The sequence below is a fragment of the Limanda limanda genome, chromosome 18, assembly GCF_963576545.1.
Source record: "Limanda limanda chromosome 18, fLimLim1.1, whole genome shotgun sequence".
NCBI lineage: Eukaryota > Metazoa > Chordata > Actinopteri > Pleuronectiformes > Pleuronectidae > Limanda > Limanda limanda.
Window position 1 is genome coordinate 12,575,496 of NC_083653.1, and position 23,971 is coordinate 12,599,466.

General features: G+C 43.8%; 1 protein-coding gene across 4 annotated transcripts; it reads left to right on the top strand.

The window, feature by feature from the left end:
* Positions 1 to 1,653: 1,653 nt before the first annotated feature.
* On the top strand, positions 1,654 to 20,616 carry LOC133024526 (estrogen-related receptor gamma-like). 4 transcript variants are annotated; one of them, XM_061091665.1, is made up of 8 exons: positions 1,654 to 1,709; positions 7,706 to 7,960; positions 8,057 to 8,214; positions 9,017 to 9,133; positions 14,550 to 14,660; positions 15,826 to 16,008; positions 19,992 to 20,261; positions 20,372 to 20,616. In XM_061091665.1, the coding sequence occupies exons 1-8, from the start codon at positions 1,654 to 1,656 to the stop codon at positions 20,614 to 20,616; spliced, it is 1,395 nt and encodes a 464-aa protein (XP_060947648.1). The 4 variants fall into 4 exon arrangements, with proteins under 4 accessions (XP_060947648.1, XP_060947647.1, XP_060947649.1 ...); XM_061091664.1 differs by lacking the exon at positions 1,654 to 1,709 and adding an exon at positions 7,521 to 7,603; XM_061091666.1 differs by lacking the exons at positions 1,654 to 1,709; positions 7,706 to 7,960 and adding an exon at positions 14,776 to 14,792 and having other exon boundaries at positions 8,097 to 8,214; positions 14,550 to 14,636; positions 15,849 to 16,008.
* Positions 20,617 to 23,971: the final 3,355 nt, after the last annotated feature.

The window sequence follows — 23,971 nt, forward strand, 5'->3', positions numbered from 1 at the left end:
ATCCGACCAGCAGATCATCCACAATCCCTCTCTGTGCAGACACACAAACACACATTTGCACACACACAAAACCACACTTACAGTGAGGGGGTGTTGAGATACATTAAGATTCCCTCTTTTAAGGGATAGTTCACTGAAAAAATGAAAATTCACTCATGCAGGTGTGGGTGAAGTATTTGAGTCCACAAAACACAGGCAAAAAAAACATGGTGTAACTGACTTTTTTGTTTAGAAGAATATAAATGTAATGGCTTGCGGACACTTGGCAGTAAGGAGTCAAGTTATGTTTTTTCTGTTGTTTTATTACGTCTGAAGTCTCGGTCCACATTAACTGTACTTGTACTGGATTCGGCTGCTCCAAAAGTTTACTTCTGAGACTCCAGAAGTATTTTATGGACTCAAACACTTTCATCCACCCCTCCATTGCCATAGTGCTGAGTAGATGATGGGTAAATATTCATTTTTCAGGGAACTATCCCATTAAAGGTCACGGGTTAAATTCCAATCCTGATGGTTACCTGGTACATTAAGCTTGATTAGGGACTTTAAAGATATAATATGAAACAATTCTTAATGGAAATGTCTTAAAACAAAGTATGTTATATCATCTGCCGACTTACGACGTGAGGTAGATTTTCATCAGCAACGGTCATGAAGAACTCCCATGATCTTATGCTGCTTCACAACATCGCCAAACCAAGTCTTTTGTTAACGTTTTGATTGCGAGACCCCCTAGTGGCCGAAGTTACATGCTGTGCCTTTAATTGATCATTTGTTTGTGGATTGACTCCACTCTTAATCCACCAAGCATCGGATGTGATTAATTTAACTGAAAACAACATTTATCATATTATTTTTACACTTGGAAACCTTTAAGATCATATTACAGATTTTCAGTAGGGGAAATATATAATTGCAAATTAGATTAGTCTTATGAATGTGTGTTTTTGGGGGAGTAAAGATACTTTTTGAAATAAATGTATATTTATACTTTTAGAGGAACGTAACGTCTATCAATCAATCCATTATCTATACAGAGAGCCAGGTGATAGGTCGCCAGTCAATCACATGGGAGATAATCATGTATCATGTCATTTAATATCAAGTAATATGACAAAACAAGCTGCTAATAAGTTACAATTCACCTTCTCCCTTACTTGTGCTAAGAACTTAAACCAGTTAAACTACCACATCCCCACTTGTCATACAGTATTATCCACCTGCCGCGGGGAGAGGCTGCCTCTCATTGGCTCAGGGTCGCAGCCAATCAGCTGCCAGCTCTGCCATGTGGGAGGAAGCCCATTCAAATGTGTGTGGCTGTGTGTTCATGAGGGCTGGGGCATTGCTGGGAGACCCTTGTCACAACAGAGCCGACTTCAAAGAGGAACAGCTGGCCTGAGGCTGCTAGTGAGAAGTGGTGAGAAGACAGGGAGACAGACAGAGGAGCCGAGCGTGTGTGATACAGCACGAGAGAGGGCAGTAGATGGAGACAAAGTTGGGATTCAGAATAAAGAGAAAGTGAGAAAAAGCAGAGGCTGCAGAAGAGAAGGAGCAGAGAACAGATAGGAGATCAAGAGAAGTCAGGACAGAAGCGGACGTCCCCCCTCGGACTCAACCTTTCTCTCTTGTCCAGGGCATGGTGGCAGAGTGCACATGGATTTAGTCGACCTCTACCTCCCAGAGTGTTTCACCTACCACTCTGAAACAGAGTAAGTCGTCTCTCGTTCACTCCACAGAGGAGGATGGGAACACTTTCACCTGAACCAGTGTCTCACAGGTTCAGTATTGATGACTGACAGCTTTCTCTGTAATGTGTGGTCTTTGTGTTTGTTTACATCACATTTGTCTCATAACATACACATAGATATTCTGTATTTCTGTGTATCTTGTGGTTATAGCCATGCCTGACACATCTGTGTAAACTCCAGCAAATATTTATCACGCAGGAGACTTGAGGTGCGAGATTTCAGTTTGATAAGAGAGCGACGGAGAACAATAATCTAAAAGTGTTACAAGACAGAATTTATCGGTATCCTAATTTTCTATTTTTACAAAATTCATTCTTTAGTTATTATGATTAACTGTCTCATTGTTTCCTTCAGAGGAGTTTAAGGTCTTTTTCTACTTCTTGCAGCTCTACACTGTCCTACTGCTGATGATGTTTACTCATCATTGATTAATCTAGTGATTCCGTATGATTCACTCTATTGATTATGCAATATGAATTAAATCTCATTTACTTTTATTAAGCCCAAGGTCATGTCTTTAAGTGACGTATTTTATCCGACCAGCTGTGCAAAACCTGGACATATTCAGTTTGCAGTGAAGGAAAGGACAGAGGAAAGAAAAACTCTCAAAACCAGGGCTACACAACAAAATATGAATAATTATCGCAACATAGTTTTCATCAATAGCAAAACAACAAAAGTCTAATATATCAATGTATAAGGAGGGATACAATGTTTATAATAGTTTTTTTTTCTGCATCAAAATCAAATCTTTGTCATTGTCAGACAATAAAGAAGATTTTTAAACCAGCACCTTCCCTCAGGAGCAAAAATGTTACTTTCAACGGAAATAATAATGTGACATTTATCTTGATATTTATAGACTCTTTTATCTTGATATCATTTTTGGCAACATCTCGTGAAACTGCATTATGTTTGGCAGGTTTGCTTCATTAATGTCTCAAACTACTAATAGATGATCAACATATATAGTTCCTGAATACTTTTTTCGTTTGTTTTATCTCTGCTGAGGTGCAACAAAATGTAAATTAGTCAAATTTTCTTCTTTGAGACGGTTTAGATGAAAATGTCCCGGTGGGGGTGGAGGTTTGTATGCGTTACTTACAATTGTCATTGTTCAGCGTGTTTGTTTGTTTGTTTGTTTGTTGATAGTGATGGCAAGTGGGTACGACCGGGAGGGGGGGGGGGGGGGGGGTTTGGCCTAGCTCCAAAGAAATCTTCCCCCGGCAGAAATGGCGACTCGGACCAAAAATACTAAGAAAACGAAAGCCTGTGAAAGGATGTGAAAGCGGCTGTGTGATCACCCAGAAACTACCTTTTTCTTTTTTGATTGCCTCTCTTCGCTGTAATCATAAAAGCCATCATCACGGCTGCTCTTTTATCAGCGCTGCCATAATCACGCTTCCTCACGAGAACAAACCTCATCGAGCGTTTCGGGATTTTAAAAATGTACTTTCCCGGGGGAAGACAGAGCGAAACTGACCAGGGCCCAAAAAAAACCCCTGAAAAACGGAGGCCACAAGCCGAGCAGACATTTGGATGCGCACGTTGGCTGATTGCTGGTGACAGATGCAACCAGATAAAGAAAAGGAGGAAAAGGCGGTGACGGCTGCAGATGATCCCCCTGTGTGGCACGCTATCCATGTTCCCAGAGCCTGTGGGCCCGCGCTCCAGTCGCAGGCACCTCAGCTCCCGGCTAACAGCCTCATCCAAAGCCTGGCTAAGGCTCTTACTGCAGGCTGGGGGTGCCACTGATCCCTGCTCATCTCCTACTGGCTCATTAGTTCAAAAAAAAAAAAAGAGGAGAAAAACTCCGACCCCACTGACCTACATAACTGCTCCTTGGGGTTGGATTAGAGGTTGAGCCAAAAGTTCAGACCTCAACAGTTTGCAGGTAGAATCCTTGTGTCTCATTGTCACTTAAGGCTCTTATATACTACTACGTGTCCGTTTCTCAGAGAGGTCTCAGCGGGGGGCGAAGAGTCTTTTTGATTTTTACTTCTCCGACACGCTACGTCGGAAAAAATTCATCGCCAAACCCATAGGTGGCGCAACGGAAGACGAGCTCAGAGAAGCCTACCCCATTTGGGAAGAAGAAGTCCACGTGTCTCTGTTGACATGTTAGCTTGCCTCCCACACACTGAACCATGGCAACTAACAGAACTAAATAAAGTGACACCCAGCTGGTCAAGATGCTGATGTTATCGTTTCTTAGCGCAGCGGTTCCCCGGTCTTGTTTCCGAACTGTGTTGCTGATTCCACAGCTTGAATCTGCTTGAGGCTACATGTAGCTAGCTAGCTCCCCTCCCAGCTAGCTTCAAGCCCAGCTTCCACACACAGTCAGCAGGGACTCCCGACACTAACTACTACCCAGTGTTTGCTTCTAACCTGGCGGAATTATAGAAACAGTGTCATGATAGAAATGGAATTAAAGTCGTGACGGCGGGGTTATGCACTGTTACCACCGCAGTTAGCATGGTTGCTAGCCTAGCCTGCTAGCGCCGTTTTGAAAGCTCGTTCTAACCGTCTGTGACCGTGCACACATGTCGTCAGTGCTCGAACGAGCCACCGTCAGCCGGACAACTCCCTGGCTTAACACACACGTCACATTAACCGTAGAATCGTAGTTGTGTATGTATTTATTGTGAATCAGGAAGTTACAGGTCCGGAAATGACGTCGAACAGAAATGACGTCGTACGGAAATGACGACATACGGAAATGATGTCGTTCGCGGACCAATCACAGCCAAGAGCTGTCCGCGGGCTCTCCGACACAACACGGAGAAGTTAGAAAAATCAGACGTGTACGAAAAGCTGTCCGAAGCACTCGGAGAGGGCGTTTCACGACGGATAGGGCGGTCTTATCTATCCGTTTTACAAAATACGCTCAAGCATGAATTGGCCTATATTCTTTAGTTCAGGTTTAGATTTGCCTTCACTCCCATGTTATTTATATGTGTTGGTCAGTTCCCTCTCATTTTGTGTGTTTCTTTCCCTCCCTGTTCCCCTCCCTCCCTCCCTCCCTCCCAGTGGGTCATTGTCTGCATTATGACTCCGCTCATTTGAAAGTGAGTGTTGCCGTCTCTCCCTTTCTCCTTCAACACCCTCAGGTTAATGAGCCACAGGACTGCCTCTTTCCTTTTCTCTCTTTCTTTCTTTCTTTCCCTCCCTTCCCCACTTTCTCGACACTCATTCTCTCTCCCGTCTGCCTCCTCTTGTAATTTCCTCCCGCCTCTCCTCTTCCGCCTCGCTCCTTGTCGTTTCACGCTGCATTTTGGCCTTTTGTTGCCGAGGTGCAATTAGACTTGTGTTGGATACTGGCGCACAAAGGGAGTGAGGTATGATCACTTTGACAAATCCGCTGACGCCCAGACGCACAACTCCCGCTCGGGTGCGTCTCGGCCGCGTGAGGCCGCAGCCACTGTCCCTCGCTGGGCTTTTATGTGGAGTCGTAGATTAGTAATCTGTCACAGTGAATATCACATCACATCTGATCGCCCCCCCACCGACTCTAATGCCATTTCATTATGAAGGCAGAACGTCAACACCGCCCCCCCCAACCCCCTCCCCCGCCTCCCCTTGATGCATTATAATGGGTGAGCACAAAGTATATCTCACTCTGTACCTGTCACACTTGACACGGCATTATTGACGGCCGTGATTGATGGCCAATAAGGGCACCAGTGAGTCATTTTAAAAGGAAACTGAAATCTCTTCACTGTACTGTTTTTATGGTCTTCAAAGTGGATTGGAGAAAATGAAGATGGAGGGAGGGAGCGACGGAGCTGTTTCATTGGTTGATGACGATTCAGGTTGGGGGGCAGAAGACTAGATTTGGGATACATCAGCCAATACCTTCTCTTGATGGAAACCAGACTTTTAAGCATGTTTTAAGCTCAGTACAGCATTTTAGCATCTGTAAGTCAATTGTTTTGGTTTGATATACAACTTTATTGTAATTTTTTTTTTTTTTACAATTTTGTTTTACAATCACCAATGTTAGGCCGACAAACACTTAAAAAGTTTGTAGCTTTGTTTTCTAGAGTGAATATCATTTGGTCTCCATTTAGAGACTCGGTACACTTCCATGTGTTAAAGTGAATATCGATAGGGTGTCTACTTACTGGATATTCTCATTTATACCCCCCCCCCCGTTTTACACAACATTAAAACTATGCCGCATTCTGTGCAACATCTTTCTTCCTGCCGAAAAATGACAAATGAAAATTGCTTGTGTCTCCTTGCCCGTCCGTAACATGGTGACCACTGAGAAGTGAGAAGTGTTTCACTCTCAGCCTTTTGTCTAATTTGTCCTCTCCATGTCCGACTTACATTTGGCAGGTGACCAGAAACATGACTCCAATTGAATGCTAATTTTTCTCTGTGTGCAAATAAGTCAATGTTTGTAAATGTTTTCACCTTAACACCTTTTATAAGGGGAAGATATGTCACTTCTCGGTTTGCAGCTTGTTTTTCACTGTCTGTAAGTGACCAAAACATACATTTATACAGTTTTGATGTCTTAAGCTGCTTGGTTTTCCTATACATACGTTTCCTTGTTATCAGTTTGTCTCTTACTGTGTGTCTGTCTGTCTGTCTTTTGTGGGTTTGTAGAGGGGTCCATAGCGCGTGACCATGGTTTACTCAGGGGGTGGTTAAAAGCAGCCAGTTTCTTTGCCTACCAAATGACTTGTGGCTGAGAGGGCGCCGATTTACATGGCAGGAAGCAGACCGACTCGGACGTCAACGTCACCAAACCCAAGATTAGATTGGGCAGACGTATAGTGATGTGCGGTCACTGTGTGTTTGCGTGTGTGTGGGTCTGAGTATCTCCGCATGTGGGCGCGTGCGACAGACATGGAGAGGGCGACAGCAGAGGGTTTTAAAGTTGTCCTGGCGACTACAAGTATGTGTTGGGGTGTTTATGAAGACACATGCTTTAAAATGTGTCTGTAAGTTTGTGAGTGTGTATGTGTGTGTGTGTTTGTGTGCAATGAACTTGTAGCATGTTCCTGATCATGTGAATGTGTAGGAGAGCGTCTATGAGTTTTATTTTAATGTCCACACGCGAACGTCTGACACCATGATGTGTGTCTGTGGGGTGGGGGGGCAGATCACATGCCTGCGAGCCCGCTGTACAACTCAGCTGGTATCAGATGTCTTTCTTCTTCTAGTGACAGAGGGCGTGAATTTTTTTTGATTTGCCATGTAAATGAACTGGCGCTGAATTGTTATGGTTATATATTGCAAAGCGTTTGGTCTCGTCTCATTGAATTTACTCCTCTGATGCCTCCAGATATTCCGACAATAAAAGAGTTAACTGCTAACTGTTGTAGCGTCTGACAGGTGATGACAGATGAGTAACTGACACAAAGAGACAATAGAGAGCGGAGAGAAAGCAGAGGGTGAAAGACGAGTTTGTTTGGATTGAATAGAATGGTGATAATCGTGCGGATGATTGCAGGTTTGGTTTATTTCCCTAGGTTTGCTTAAGCAGTCAACTTCTCTGAAAACAAAGCAGTGTAATTCACAGCAGCTTTGCATATGTGGGAAATCGCAAACGGCTGGTTTAGAAAAGGCCAGGACGGATGGATGGATGCATAGATGAAGGCATGAAGAGACGGAGAGATGGAGGTAGAATGGTTGCCCTTAACGGGCTGAGCTTTCTGAGCCGTTGTTTGTTTTTAAAAAAAAGGCACATATGAGGCCGTAAATTAATGATAATGATTTCTCTAAGCTGCTTATTACTTTACATGATTACTATCTGTGCAAATGGTGCCTGACTTAATAAAACTAATCACAGCCCACAGCCCTGAACTACCGGCCATTAATATTACTGTAATGACTGGACCAAGGTGACTCATTATGGAAAGCTGACCTGAAAGCATCTCTTGCCATCGTGAATATCTTTTACAAGAAGGTGCGCACGCAATTTTATATCTTCTTTCCCCCTGCAGTCACCTGGGCAGGATGTCAGTGAGGGGCTTGGACCCCACCTGTCCCACCTCGATAAAGTGTGAGCCCTCCAGCCCGAGCCCCAGCTCCCAGGGAGACGTCAGCCCGGCCCAGCCCAGCCCTGGAAGCTCCTCGTCGGACACAAACTCAAGCTACGGGCCCCTGACGAACAAGGTCCTGGTTCACAGCAATGCGCTGGACTCCCCCAGCCTCTACGGTCACACGCCGCCGTTGGCCAACAATGGAGGAACAAACAGGTTGGTATTTACAGCGTGTCATCCCATATTTTGTGTTGTTTTGCTCCATTGAAGGTGTCAAACGAGAGCACTTGTCTTCCCGTTTCTTTTACCCAGGAGGTTCATTGAAGAAGAGGGCCAAGTGAAGTGTGAGTTCATGCTGGGCTCGGTGGCCAAGCGGCTGTGTCTGGTGTGCGGTGATGTGGCCTCAGGTTACCACTACGGCGTGGCGTCCTGTGAGGCCTGCAAGGCGTTCTTCAAGAGGACCATCCAGGGTAAGAGAGAAACTTGCAGTTTTTTTATGGCTTGGTAACAGAGTTTGTTGGACATGGCTGATGAGGCCTTCCTGCATCGTATAAACCTGTTTTTCGAGCAACACGGTGCAGATGCAGTCGGACCATGAGCGTTTGTTTTGGTATAAACAAGCCCGATCAGTTAGCTCAAAGCTTCCACCCTAGCAAACTGCACGAAGGCTTTAAATAAGACCTGTTTGCAAACAGCTGATATGCGGTTAAACTTTCGGCGTGTCGTGTATACAGTCAACATGTTTGAGTTTGGACTTTAAAGCCTCAGATAACATATGGCGTTGAATGTGCGTGCATTAGCAGCGGGGAGCAGTGGGAGTGTGTTTTGAAGGGATTGCATCCTGTGCGGCGTTGGCTGGCGGCCCCGGGTCGAGGACCTGGCAGGGGAACGCTGAGGTTAGGCCTCCAGGAGTTGGCTACTGTTCATGGGTTCAGAGGGCAAACGGGTTGAGTGGCTGGCAGATCAAACAGTCCGATCTAGTGTCTGGCTCATCAGATGCTTCCTGTATCTGATGGAGGGTGGCAGCTGAGAGCGCCTGTACCTGGATGAATGCTATCGGCTTAACCTGCACAGTCGGCTGCCACAGTGTGTTCCCAGCACGTAATTAGGAGTAATTACGTATCGGGAACAAGTCATCTTTTTTACTTGGAATTCAACGCAGAGCGAGCCGTGTACTCAAAGTGTTTTAAAGAGTACAAATCTGATGTATTGCCCCATTTTCTACCACAATTCTCAAAACCATGTGTTTCTTTATTCTCTCTTCTGTTCCAGGTAACATCGATTACAGCTGCCCAGCGTCCAATGAATGTGAAATCACCAAGAGGAGAAGGAAATCCTGCCAGGCCTGCCGGTTTGTGAAATGTCTGGGCGTGGGCATGTTGAGAGAAGGTCAGCAACACACTAAACTCACTCTCAGACGTCGGTCGGAATATTGTTTGGGTTGCCTTTTTTTTTCAGGATTGATCCGTTGGTAGACCTGGCAGAAGTTTAAATCTCATTCTTTAGACGGCGAAGATAAAGCAGGCAGAGGGTGAAAGGTAACACGGCAATCTCTTTGTTGTGCATTCCTGGAAACAATACCCCGATTACCAGCTGAGATTCTCCTAATGTCCCACCTGATAAACCGCCGACGGCACATAGTGTAGCTGTGTAAACCCCAGTGAAACCTAAAACTTCTGACAATTAAACTCCGGGCCCTTGGTGGCAGCTGTGATTTGTGTGGAAGGTGTGTGTATGTGCAGTAAACCGGGCCGAACAATGCATCGACGTGTTAACAGCTCTTTGCTTCGCCACTGTTCCTTCAGAAATAACTTCTGGAAATCTGCCAGTGTGAGCGTGTGTATGCATGTGTGTGTGTGTGTAAGTGTGTGTGCCACTCCTCAGAAGCCAGGGAGTTGTTGCTAGGGGCTCCTACAACAAATCTTATTTTGGTTTTACAGAATTTTGATTATGTCGAGATATATATTACAAGTTTTTTTAATTTGATTTAACTCATTAGTGATTAATTTAGTAATTTAAAAGTAATTGATATAAATGTAGAATTAAAATAACCCAGCACATTGCTCTGTAATGTACAAATTTATAAGGGAAATACAAATATGTGTGTAACGTATTTTAAAAAACACTCCAACACACCGAACTATTTTACAATCCAAAATTTTAATCTGAAATGACGAGGGCGACATGGAGACATTCCACAGAGTCCGTCCCAGCGGTCAGGTGCTCCTCCCGTCTGACTGTGTGCCTGTCTGGTGACATATTGTTGTCCAGATTTAGAAGTGACTCAAAAAGGAAAACATTAGCGACCTCCTACTGTGACGGCCACTTGTTGCCTGCTGTGTGGGGCCGAGAGATGATAATAAGGAAAGGAGCACGGCTGATAAAAATGTGTCTGTGTGTGTGTGTTATCTGTGGTGGTACTGAGGGATAGTAAATGTAAAGATGAAGGATTGTATTTGTTGTCAGGATCAGAAAAGAAAATCTTGCCAATTGCTTTCTGGCTGCAGCTTGTTGGTGTGATAACAAATTGGGAGAAATTGGTCACCACAGTTAATTCTAAAGGTTTTTTTGGTACCATTGAGTTTTCACAATTGTATGCAAACCATATGTCTCTATTGGAGCCGTGTATAGTCCACCTGAGGAGGAGTTTATATCTAAATGGACTTCCATAATTCCTCCAGCTCTCCAACCCCTTAAAGCACTGGTCATGAGTTCAAACTTGTAATTATATTTACAAAGATGAACACAATATAAATACAAACATCAAAAAAACACATACATACAAAAATAGCACATTACAAGAGAATGCTTGAAAAAACTGATTGCCCAAATGCAAATCCAATGCATTTGCAGCGACTACCAAAAAAAGAATAGTAGAAGCACAATGTCATGTCTTCTAATAGAAATGGACGAACAATAACGATAAGCCAGCGTGCCGAGCTTATAGGGAAGTGCTTAAAACTCGAAACCTGATTTAAATGAAGAATTTGTGAAGGAGTGCTTGGTTGGTGCCAGCCCCAAAGTGAAGTAGCTCTTGTCACAGAGAGGATTACTATGTGGCACAAAATATGAAAAAAAAAACAGCATTAAATCAACGGCTTGTTTACAGCTTGTTTAATTGTTTTGTTTCTTGGCCTGGCGAGCTGCCATGTCCCCAGTTCTCGGCAATTACTTTTGTGACAATGATCACAGCGGATAAAAGTGATGGCCGCAACTCTGAAAATAAGATCCCGGTTGTAATAAACTGGAACGATCCTTTAATGCCACCTACTCGTTTCTAAACACATAGGAGCATCCGTTTATTGCTGTTGTGTGCGTTGAGATATGTGTACACAGAATGTTTAGTTTGTGCACACGAGTTGGATTAAACACGCCAGTCTGCACTCACATTCACGCAAACACCACCGCGTTTTCGTGAGTGTGTGTTTTCGATTTGTGTGTGTGTGTGTGTGCCTTTTTTCTAAATTAGCTGCTTTTAATAGGGTAGGGGCATCAATAGCATCCCACTCCACCTCCTCCCCTCTCCTAGCCACCCTCTTTGCTGTCCCTCCCCCCTCGTAAATTCCTCCAGATGCCTTTTGGGATTCCTAGACCTCCGTGAAATGCGAACTGCCCCTCATAACTCCCGTCGTAAGCGCCCTCGTAACGCGCTTCATCGTGTCTCATAATGCCCCCTCTTCCCAGGAGAGGTGGCTGTAAAGGCTGAGACAGAGGAGCTGTGAGGTTTAATGGGGGGAGTCAGAGCCATATTAAATACACAGCTAAAAGACATATAGACCCCAGGCCGGATTTGATTAAACCCCTGTTTAGTGGCCATTTCTCCAGTTGCCGTCGCTCCAAAGGGGTTAAAGAAATGTGTAGGTTAACAAAATGTGTGCAATATCAAAAAAAGGAAACAGTTGCAGCAATCTACAACCTTCTCTCGTCGTCTCGCCTTCTTGTCTCATCCCCACATCCTGTTGGCTATTTGGTCTCAGGTGTGATAATCCTGCTGTGTTAATCTGCATTCTGAGAAACGCATCAGAACACCGACAGAGGTACTATGTGTTCTGTTCGCCGCCAACTTTCCAAATCTCCTCTCATGTGCCGACCGCAAGCTGCGCACGGGGAAAATCGGCCGCACGCTGGCGTTGGTGACCGTCATGCGTACATGTGTCGCAATATCTGAGAAGCGTGGGATTGTTGGTAGTGAACGCATGCCGGTGGTGGCGGCGGAAACAACGGACCTGGCCTGAACCTGGATGAGTCAGGGTCCACGTCCGGATGTCCAGCTGCACAATGTGCACTTTGGGAACTTGTAAAGCTCCTTGTGTGAACATCCAGACACCCTCAAAAGAAGGCTGAGTGATGAAAGAGGCAAAAAATAGATCAGCGTCTTGGTAGTCTGTCTTTATCGACCTCTGATGGGCCGTATTGAAGAACAGGGAGGAGGTGTGTGTCTGTTTTGTTATCCACCACAGCTATTCTTGGCCTTTTGGTTGTCAGCACATTTCACTGTGAAGAGTTACACTTAGATCTAATGTGTGTGTGTGTGTGTGTGTTTGAATAACTGTCAGCTCCAAGCACACACAAATACACCCCTATGAAACGCGCGTTTTCTGATCATGGAGTTTGATTTAATCCGGTGTTTGCCAACAGTTTGCGTTAAATCTGATGACAACACACAAGTAAGTCCCTCAGCCCTCATTACACACCTCAGAGTGACACCTGCCAAGTACCCGGGCTAATCAACACTTACTATTTGCCCCTTGTGTGTCGGTGGCGGGTCAGAGAGCACTGGGTTTACCTGAGCAATCTCTCCTGTAATACCCCACTAATCTTCTCCAGTGCCGCTCCTGTCCTTCCTCTTAACCCCAAAACTGCCAACTCATTTCTTATCCCATCAAACCATCACTGGGCCAAATGTGCCGCACAGAAAAGTATGAAATATGGCTCAACAAGATCCTCTTAAATCCATATCTTGATAATGTGTAATATTTCTCTTGATTGCAATTAGTGCAACGTTATATAACACCCCAGCACGTGACTTTTCCTTTCTTGGGCTGCTTTAGTTAGTTAGTTATCTATATCCCAGGATCAATCACTGTCTGACAATTGGACTTTAGGCTTCTAGATTTTTCTGGAGGTTTTCAAATAAATCATAAAGTCTCTGTCACGGAATTAGAATATTTAGAATGGTGCTCAACGGAGTGCACAGCTCAATCAAGGCCCAACAACCACTCACTAAACCACAGTTAAATCAGAGTTAGGATTATTTCAATTGAGTATCAAGAAAAGTCTCTGAAAGCTATACTGACTCACCCAGCCCTGCCCTCTTCAAACCAGTTTATAAACCTAGATTTGAATACAGATCTGTGGCCAAACTGCAACCCCATCATGTCAAAGTGAAGAGCTTGAATGGACTTCTTAGAAACACGTTTCCATAGAGTGTCAAAACATGGAAGTGTGCTGTCCTACCACTTCTGAGCATGACATTTTATATGGAAGGGCTGAACTGGCTTACACCAAAGGTCACAAGCCACTCATTCTCACACCATCACATTGTTATGAGCAGGCACCTCTTTCCACTCTTCCTCTCTCCTGTCTCTGTTCACGATCCATTCATTAATAAAGCAGAAATCCTCTAATTCTGCTTTACAAACCAATGACGCAAAAAAACAAAGGACCTGCCCATAAACTGCTGCCACCCCACAAAACATTTTACATGCCTGATTAAAAGGACATTATGGTATTAAATGCCGTGGACGCTGATGCATGCGCTCCATAAATATCCGTAAGTAAGAATAAGTACAGGAGGCTGCCGTCTCAAAGGAATGGAGGATCATTGCGAGGTGTCAAATGGGAAAATAATACCCCCGGAGTGTCTCTCACAGACGCAAGTGCCATTATGGAGCTATTCAGGGGCACTATGGCCATTTACACTGTGTAGATCAGGTAACCTAACACCACTACTAAAGGCTTCCTGAGTCACGTTCGCACCGGCTGGACACGTGCATTTTCTTTAGAGAGGCACTTGGTGACTGTGACTTTCAGCTTCTCGAACAGACCTATTCACAAGCACAGACACACACACACATACTTAAATCCCCCTTCACCATGGCGATGAGGTCTCAACAACATCAGCCGGGTGTCGTGTTACAGGATGCGTGCTGCTGCGCCGACATTAGACATGAGTCCTTCTGTCTCCTTGGGATCGTCGGAACATGCGAGCAGATGAGTGGCCATCGCCTCTTTCTAATGGCAGATGAGCAATTCACTGTCATCAGGGTCTTTACAGATAAAAAAAAATATCGTTGGCCCTGCACGCCAAACCTGACGAAGACCCAAGTGGAAACGAAAAGTACTATTTGAATAAATGTGCTATTTGGAGTCACTGTGGCTCAGGGGTAAAGGGAGGGTCGGGGGTTCAATCCCTGGCTCCTCCAGCCCACATTCTGAAGTGTCATTCATTTACCTTATTCATTTTTGCTGATAAAGTATCATGAATTATGTCCCTTGCATGCTAATTTGCCTATTTTTATCAAATACATATTTTTCTAAATATTAAAAAATATTAGTTACTTTCGAGAAGTAGTTACTGGATTTTTTTATTTAGCATGTGATACATGCTAATCCAGCCTGGGGTCTTTTTGTGTGGAGCTTGCATGTTCTTTCTGTGTACAGCGGCTTCCTCCCACCGTCCGAAGACATGCAGATTGAGGTTGGGTTAACTAAAGAGTCTAAGTTGACCAAGGGTGGTTTGTCTGTATATTGACTCTGCGACTGTTGTGCCTCATTAACGTCCTCTGTGTTTGTGTTTCCGTAGGTGTGCGTCTGGACCGGGTGCGAGGCGGCAGACAGAAGTACAAGCGGAGAATAGATGCAGAGAACAGCCCTTATCTGCACCCACAGAGCGCCCTGCCCCAGAAAAAAACATGTAGGCGCACAAACAAAGCTTTATATTAACTGTGGTGCACATATACATGAGTGCAATACATAACTGTTAAGCACTCGGCCCACCTTAATGGATTAGTTTATTGCAGATGTGACAGGCTCTTATTTTATCTGTGTTGTGAGTTCCAAACAGTTCAGTAATGTTTTTCTGTGATGTTGTCTGTCACGGCGCTGAATCATTTTTATGGCCGGTCTTTGCTAATGAGCTGGCATAAATCATTGGCCACTGAAATATTTGAAATGAGAAGTGGGAAGCGTTGAATTGGCTGTGATGAACTTCGCGTCTACTTTGCACTTGCAAAAAGGCTAAACCCTGTGGTCCTGTGGAAACCCTGTGGGTGCGATGCCCGTATCTCCAAAACATCAAATTTTCAAGAGTTAAGAAGAAAACAAGGCCCATTTTCAGCTTTGTTAAATGGTGTATTTCATTTTTCACGTATTCCTGTGGGGTTTTGTTTTGGCCTAACATTTTTAATTAACTCATTTGGAGTAAGATTCTCTGGACAGATACAAAGAACAAAATACATTGCAGTGAATATTTCGTCCCACTGAGGATGACACATTGGAGTTTTGAATGTTTTAAAATCTTTAAGTGACGTTAAACTTTGGGCCGAAAATTCAAAAATGCCTTTAGATCACAGTGATGTGAGGTGTTGCTAACTGCAGCTAAAACACCTGCAACCCCCCTAGACATGGAGGGGCAGGAGAGGAAGGGGGGACGTCTATAAATGGTAGATGTGATGGGCTTAGGGGTTTGGTTTCGTCATAGATCTGAAAATGATCCCAGCTTCTCAGTTTCCAACAAACAGTCGCTGGTGGTGGGTGTTAATCCCTTCAAACGGTCGACTCTACGTAAGCATTGGCCCTTCAAGTTCCAGGATGGTGTGAAACACTAGGTGGCGTAATGAGCCATGTTCAACCCATGATATTAAGACCAGCACTAATTAAGAGTCATATGATGTAGTTTACAGCTCAAAAATCCCATTTAAGTGCAGCATCTCTTTAATATGTACTTTTGTGTAACTGAAAACATTTTTTGTGTGGCTTATCTCTTTCCCGGTCTTTTAAATTACACCTTGACATTGTGGAGATTACGTATCCAATAAAGATGGTTTACAATAATAAGTAATATCCATCCTCTCTCCCAGTCTCTATCGGTGGCGTGGTGGAGAACAAAGTGGTGTCTCTGCTGCTGGTGGCCGAGCCCGAGGGCATCTTCGCCATGCCGGACCCCACGGTGCCCGAGAGCGACATCAAGGCGCTGACCACCCTGTGCGACCTGGCTGACAGGGAGCTGGTGGTCAACATCGGCTGGGCCAAACACATCCCAGGTACCACAGCAGGCCGGAGTCCTCAGTCACTCACTCACTCCGTCAGTCGGTCAGTCAGTCAGCGAGCCAGTTGTTCGCTCTCACAATCCAACACACACACACACATACTCACACACACACACATTCGCTCCCATTAAGTCTATAATCAGATCAGAGGAGGAGATTGTTGGTACGTGTGGTTGCCAAGATGCTTGCTGGATGCCCAGAGGAGAGAGAGGAGGGCAAGTTGGTGCAACTATGTGTAGTCTGTCAGTGTCTGTCCTTCGTGTGTGTGTGCGCGTGTGTGTGTGTGCGCGTGCCGTGCCTATGCCAAACACTGTGTGTTCCTAATATATCAACCAGATGACCAGCGGCCACCTGGACCTTTTAATTCATTTCCTGGGATGCAGCCCTCGCGCTGTGCTGTTTGAATTACGGAAATCCTCCTAACACTAGGAGCAGCAGAAGGGACGTCCAGATCTTCTTCTTTTTTTGACTTCGGATGAGAGGATGGAAAGGAGAGGTGAAGAGTATTCTGACAGCTTAGTGGGATTAAAATGCTGGTATGCAGGGATGTTGATGTTCGGACGCTGTTGGCAGGTGCAGCAGAGGTTTACAGGTTTAGTTTGGAGACTCAGGAGCTCTTTCCACACTGTTTGATAGTGATCTCATTTACCTGTGAGCTGCTCTGAATCAAGAGACTAATTATCTCTCAGACGCAGATTGACCAAGAGTAGAGTTGCCTTTGGGCACAGTGACCCATATGCAGTTTGTAAACCCTCACCTCCCGTTCACTTCCGGAGTTCAACTTTGGTGACCTTAGACCCACGATATTCACTGTGCATTCGATTTCATGTGACTGTGCCCTTACAGGAGACTTAGAGAAATTACTGACTTTACTCCAGTGTTTTCCCTATATGTGTTTATTAGTATTAGTTCAAAGAAGATTGGTTCATTAATCAGTCAATTAAATGACAATTTTTTTGATTGATCACCACCAGCTAGTGCTGCAATCAAGATTCAAGATTCATGATTGGTTAATCTGCCAGTTAGTATTTAAATATATGAAATACCGGGGAAATAGTTTAAAATGCTATATAGCTAAGAAAAGCAGCAGATTCTTGCAAAGACTAAGAGACATTTTCTCCAGTCTCGAATTCTGCTCTTCGTGTTTTTGCTCTTACTGAAGCCCTGACTGCTTTATCAGCCCAGGTTATCCACACCCAAAACACCACCCGGGAAACACCTGGCTTTTTTGTTGATGTCCTGTCTCTGAAATGCTTACAAAACAAACAAAGCAGGTGTGTGTGTGCGTGTGTGTGTGTGTGTGTACTATATTTGTCCCTGTGTTTCTTCCTACAAAGTGGAAATGAAGAAACTGTTTGAGTGTGTGTCCTTGTCTGGTGTCCCTCATCAGCATTTCCATTGTTCTTTTCTGGGGGGTTTTTTTTTAAGGAAGAGGAGAAAAGAACCCCCCTTCTTTCTTCATCGTCCTCCCCCTTCCCTTGTCTCACCCCCCCCAGGCTGTAGCTGTCTGCCTCTCTCGTCGGCTCTTTACTGTCAGTGCACGAGACAGACGGAGTCCGACTGATGGGTGTATTTGTAGCCCTTTGCCAGTGGAGGGGTTGAGCTGAGGAAGAGGAGCGGCGGTGAGAGGCAGAGACCCACCTGAGGGGGAGAGAGGAGGGGAGAGGGAGGGAGGAAGGGACAGGAAAGACATGTTTTCATCCAACTGTCAGGCGCATCTTATCCAAACTTTTAAAATGTCACCAAAATAAAATAAAATTCAACAAAAGGTGAACGTCCATCAGGCGACTTATGGCAAATACATTTGATCAAGGATAAAAAAGAAAGTAATAAATCTCTACTTTGGGATACATTTTTCAACATTGGCATTCATTTCGCAGGAAGTAATTCATGGATCAAAGAAAATAAATTCAGGCAGGCTAATATTCATGCGTTTTTTAAATTTGGTGCAGCTTGATTGAAATCACTAAGGGGACTGTTGTGCGGTATACAATCTACTGAGTGCCTTCTAGATTCCTGTACTTTTCAGACTTTTTAGACTAAATCATATCAAACTCAAATCGGGTTTATCTCTATAGTGTCAAGAAGAACATTCATTGGCCAAAAATACACAAAAGCAGCACAAAAATACTCCATAAAACATTAGAGACAATCTATGAATAATAATAGATGTTCTCCAGACCGGCCACATTCTCATTCATCTCTTAAATTAAGATTTGAAAGCAATTACAAATACTAAAAAGAAATTGCCACTGATATAACAATATAAACTGATATCACATTGTAACCTAAAACATTGTCCTCCGTTTGACTGAGAAATTGTGGTTGGCATCCCAAATTGGCTATTTCAGTTAAAACAAAAAAACAGAGGCAGATGGAGAAAAGGGACGAGCATAAAGACAGTAATGGGAATCATGAGAGTGACCTGGCAAAAAAAGTCAGTAGCATCATTCAAGAAACAGGTTGATGCGGTAAAAGACATAAATAAACAAAGGTACACAGAAAAGACAAAAACATTGAGAGAATGGGTATTTAAACAGGAAAAAAGACTGTCCCCTCCGAGCAGCGTAATGGCGATGTCACATCGGCTCTGGGTGAGTGGCAGGGCACATGGCCCTCATCGCTATGAGAACCAGGGTCCTGGGCAAAGTGGCCCGGGCCATCTGAGTTCTCAGCCCGGGGGGGGGGTTGAGTGTGACGGGGCTACTGTCCTGGCTGCTCCCCCCCTTCCTCCGCGTCGGCTCGCATCAGGCAGAGTGACAGTGATGTGGTCTGAAGTCTGAGGGCCAGACTGGCAGATGAGCTGGCCAAAGACCAACTGCCCTCTTTGCTTTTGGCCTTTTTATGAGTCTGTGCCGCGAGTTGGACGTCGAAATGCGAGTGTGAGAGTGGTTTTGTGTTGTTGTTGTTGTTGTTGATGATAAGACACAACTAACGCTGGCAACGCAATTCTCCCCAAATGTCAACACGCCTCATTGCCCTCAGTGTCCTTTTCCTCGGTCTCCTGAAAATACGCTCTTTTCTCTTTATTGAAGGTTTAACTCGTATATGACCTTAAAATCAATCAATGTATTGCCTGAGATTTCATCACACTGGCCCCAACACACAAACAAACACACACATTCACACAGGTCCCTGTCCCTGATCGATGGTCCAGTGCCAGAATACCGATCCCTTTCGACCAATGAAACCGTGCACAGGCAGCATTTCCAATCAATCAGGGAGCGATAGTGGGGAAACGGGGGCCACTGGCGTTCCCGCGGTGATTGTAAAGAGCAGCGAATCCTGATAACAATCACTGATGGTGTCAAAAAACACAAACGTCCGCCCCTCCTCCCCTCACTCCGTAAAATCATCTTTTTAATTACCGTAAACGTGCACGTGAGTGTGTGTGTGTGTGTGTGTGTGCAGGTTTATGTGGAGAGGGTGATCAAGTTTAATCATACTCCTGTGGGGTGTAATTGTCAATCAAAGTAGGTGTGTCCCACAGAGAGTGATTAAATCCACCACCCGTTCACTCCTGTCCTTTGTTTTGCCCTTTGCTGTGTCGCTCGCTTTGAAATAAATCATTTTGCCACAAACACATTCTGCATTATCCAGGATATTTAACATACAGTGTGTAACAAATCGACTTATGTTGTATATATATTTGTGTACGTACATTATCCAAAATGCTTCCTACAATGTTCATTACCAGGGAAATTCACATTTTTACTCAAGGCAACAAGAAGCTTCATTCTGGTCGTGTTTTGATTTAGCTGTATCTGCTTCATCCCTCGGTTTGCCCGTAAGAGCAAACAATGTATTATGTTGGGAAAACGCACTGCGAACCAGTTATCCAGGCGGGTGTTTAACCCTCCACTGTTTTGGTCACCGTAATGGATCACGATCATTTTCTGCGATTTATATATAAAATGAATTCATAATAGCCCTCTGTGGTATCTCTAACTGGTTCTTTGTATCCTCTCTGTTTTTAGGCTTTCCCTCCCTCTCACTCGCAGACCAGATGAGTCTCCTGCAGAGCGGCTGGATGGAGATCTTGATCCTGCGAGTGGTGTTCCGCTCGCTGGCCTTGGAGGACAAGCTGGTGTACGCCGAGGACTACATCATGGACGAGGAGCAGTCGAAGCTGGCGGGCCTGCTCGACCTTAACAACGCCATCCTGCAGCTGGCCAAGAAGTACAAAACTATGGGGCTGGAGAAGGAGGAATTCGTGGTCCTCAAGGCCATCGCACTCGCCAACTCAGGTATCGTCAGGGATCTTTGGCTTACTTTTTTTCATTTTTATTTACCTGCACTCTTGTGTGTACTTTGTTCTAAAGCATATTTGAATTCCTAATTCCATCTCCTCTGTTAGACTCCATGCAGATCGAGGACTCCGAGGCAGTCCAAAGACTCCAGGACGTCCTCCATGGGGCCCTCCAGGATCACGAGGCCACCCACCACCCAGAGGACCCTCGGCGCGCCGGCAAACTGATCATGACCCTGCCCCTTCTCCGTCAGACGGCCGCCCGTGCAGTCCAGCACTTCTGCAGCATCAAACAGGATGGCCGCGTGCCTATGCACAAACTGTTCCTCGAACTGCTGGAGGCCAAGGCCTGACCTGAGCACAGACAGTGATCAGCAAAGTGAAGGATAACGGGTACCGGGGGGGTGTGACGCCATGTATTTGTCCATTTCAGCTTGCATTTGAAAGTAAGGTTTTGAATTTGCAGAAAGCAGCTGGAAAATATTTTTAGAGCCACACCCCTCCAACCCCCAATGAGCGTTTGGAAAAGCAGTCATATTTGCATTTAGTGTCTTGACGCCATTGGACGTTTGTTATCTGTGCTGTTTCGTGACACTAATCTAAGCTGCATCGAAGGCCGATGGCAGATGACCAGACAGCGTAAAAGCAGGAGAAATCGCCTTCTAGAGATATTTACAGTTACATGCCAAAAGTAGAGCTTCTTTTGTCAAAAGACCACCTGATACTTGAAGATCCTTGTGGATTATTTCATCCATCTTGAAGCCTGTTAATATGCATTCTAGTGCATTTAGAGCCTTTATTGTGTAGAAAAGGGAAACAGAGGTTCAGTAAGGCTACATCCACCTTGCTACGTTTTCATTTTAAAAAGCATCAAGTCTGCTTCAGTTACGCCTGTAATCCACACTATAGCAGAGTTTTAAAATGGAGAGTTTGGTCACCTTCTCCTTACCCTGTTGTCTTTGCTAACAGCTGTAGTGCAGATAAAATTAAGACCAACTATCATTCGAGACATTTGCAACAATAGTTATGTCCAGCAGGACCTAACCGGGACGCGCTTGCCTTCTTGTGAACACATTCACGTATATGCCCAGTGGTCACGTGATGTGCGTTTTGAGGCATGTTATCAAAGATTAAATCTTTAATGGAGTGAAAATGCTCTTGTGGACAGAGGTTGTTTGAAAACGTAGCAGTGTGGATGTAGCCCAAGTCTTGCCAAAGAGTAAAGACTCGTACTATGGAATAATACCAGCAAACGTCCACAACATTATAATGTGGCCTGTAAGACATTCACATAACCTGCATCCCTGCTCTATCGTGCATTGCAAAAATATCTATCCAGTGTCTGCATACATAAATATAGACGATCAAACGGGAGGGGCTGAGCTATCAGCGTCTCATATAACACAATAACCGGCCTCCTGTTCAGGGAACGAGTACGTAACATGTCATAATACAACGGTACAACAGTAATGTGATATTTATTTAAAAGTGGCTCTATTCTTTTGCTGTTTTTTTTTTTATTAACTATTGTGGCATTAATATAACAAAGAGTAGATTAAAGCAATTACAGTGGATGATAATTTTTTAAAGATTTTTAAATGATATCGTTGTAAGATAATTTTTTTACTAGCTTCTCTGCTGCAGCACTGATATCTAGGTGTACCATATCATTAAGAATCGAGACTACATGATTATAAGTGGAGTCTGTACTTGAACTTGAAGATCCATAATGTCGTAGGGATGTGTAGACCCATAGATATAACTTTAACTATGTAATAAAATGGCTGCCATACTGTATAATCTGGATTTTGGGAGGCGCTCTGTGTCCATTCTATGGTAGAAATCGATGTGTAGTATGAAATTTGTGCACTATTTTTGCTTTTAGCGACAAGGTTTTGGGGTAAACTGGTGATGGCGCTGTGCTTACCTAGTGTGTTTTGTGTGAAGAATAGTTCTATATGAAAACGTGTCCTTTTCTGCACATATTAAATGAAGGGATTAAACTCGGAAGGAAGGAATCTCAGTAAAATTCAACAAATAGCTGCGCTCCTTATTTTACTCCTCAATGCAAAGTACTGTCACTATAACTTACATATTTTTTGATGAGCGCAGTGATATGGCAGTTTTAAATGTATGTTCTGTACATTTTGCTGTATATACGTCATGTCCTATGCCAACAGAGATGTTTAAAGATGCAAATAAGCTTTGTTTTGGATGAGTTGTGCCGTGCTATTTCATTCTCAGGTGGATTCTTGGGCAATAAAGATGTTCCCCATAATGAAAAGCTCATATTATGTCCGAGTGTCGTCTTTCTGGATAAAGAGAAGAGGTGGTGGGTGGGGGTTTTGAATCAAAGGCATTAAGAGCTGGTATGTAGGCGCAATGTATTCAGCTTGGTCTGACAATGGGCTGTCATTTCCAAGTAAAGCCCATTATGTCACATTCAGGCCAAGAGAGCAGCTGGATGGAGATTTATAATTAACAACTGTAATATAATGAAGTCTAACAGTTGCTCCAGGGGGCGCTGGTCATCAGATGCCTTCTGAGGGAGTCGCAGCCAACTCATCATTTCATCATGTCATTATTCAAATCTTTTGCGTTTATAAGCAGCATTTGGATTCTTTATACATTGTTTATAACACAATATTAAATCAACGTGAGCCGATCAAAGTTTTTTTTTGTTTTGCTTATTTTGTTACACTGATTTTTATTCCGCTCATATGTTTAACAATTTCAATTTCTACAGCTGTGTCCATCTTTTTTTCTGCCAATTCAGCACATGATCTCACAAGAACTAATCCTCATATAGTCAGTTACAATAGATTTTATCACATGTACAAGTATAAATGTGATCAAAACTCATCCATCCATCCAACCGTCAGTCTGTCAATCTTTTGTAAAAACTAACTGAATTTAACTGAACAAAAAGAGATCACCTCCAAACATTTTGTCCATCCATCTATCTCAGCTGACATACTGTATGATAAGGTGATGCTGTATGATTTTCACTGACAGTTTAGTATGTTACTTTGCCACAAACTAAAATATCTACTTTTACATCTTCAACATAGAAACTTGAATAAAACAAACCTTTTCAGCGGGATTGGGACATTGATTCAGATTGCTGATCTAACATATAATATTTCCTACTTTCCGATCAATTCAACGTTTTATCTTAAATGGGTGACAAGACTGAGCTTGTAGACGTGTGTTCAGCTTTCTGGTATCTTAAATGGTTTTTAATCCTTTCGCAGTTTATGTTTTATACTTTTACTTTTATACATCAGCACATGCCAGGAGAGGCAGCTGGGTCGCAAACAGTCTGACATTTTGAAACATTACAAGGTTCTATTTAATCCAAATATCCGAATATCCAAAATCTGTCAGAGAACTCAGGCTTAAATTCATCTTCAAATTTAATAAATAAAAAAAATGGTAGATTATAGTATTTATTAGGGGTTGATCCATCCCACACAACACCATGTGTACAACGTTCATTTTGAGAATGTAATTTGAAATTTCTCAGGCTGAGGAGCAGAGCGATGTTTTTATTAGAGAGGTGATTGGAGAAACCGATATTTACTTTGGATTACATGGTGTTTGATTGAGTTTACAGTCGATAAAGGAAGTGTTAAGTCGACGGACATGCTGCCTTCAGCTGCAATCGGTTCCTTCTGTGTCTGTAATATGAAGCGTGAGATTTAATTT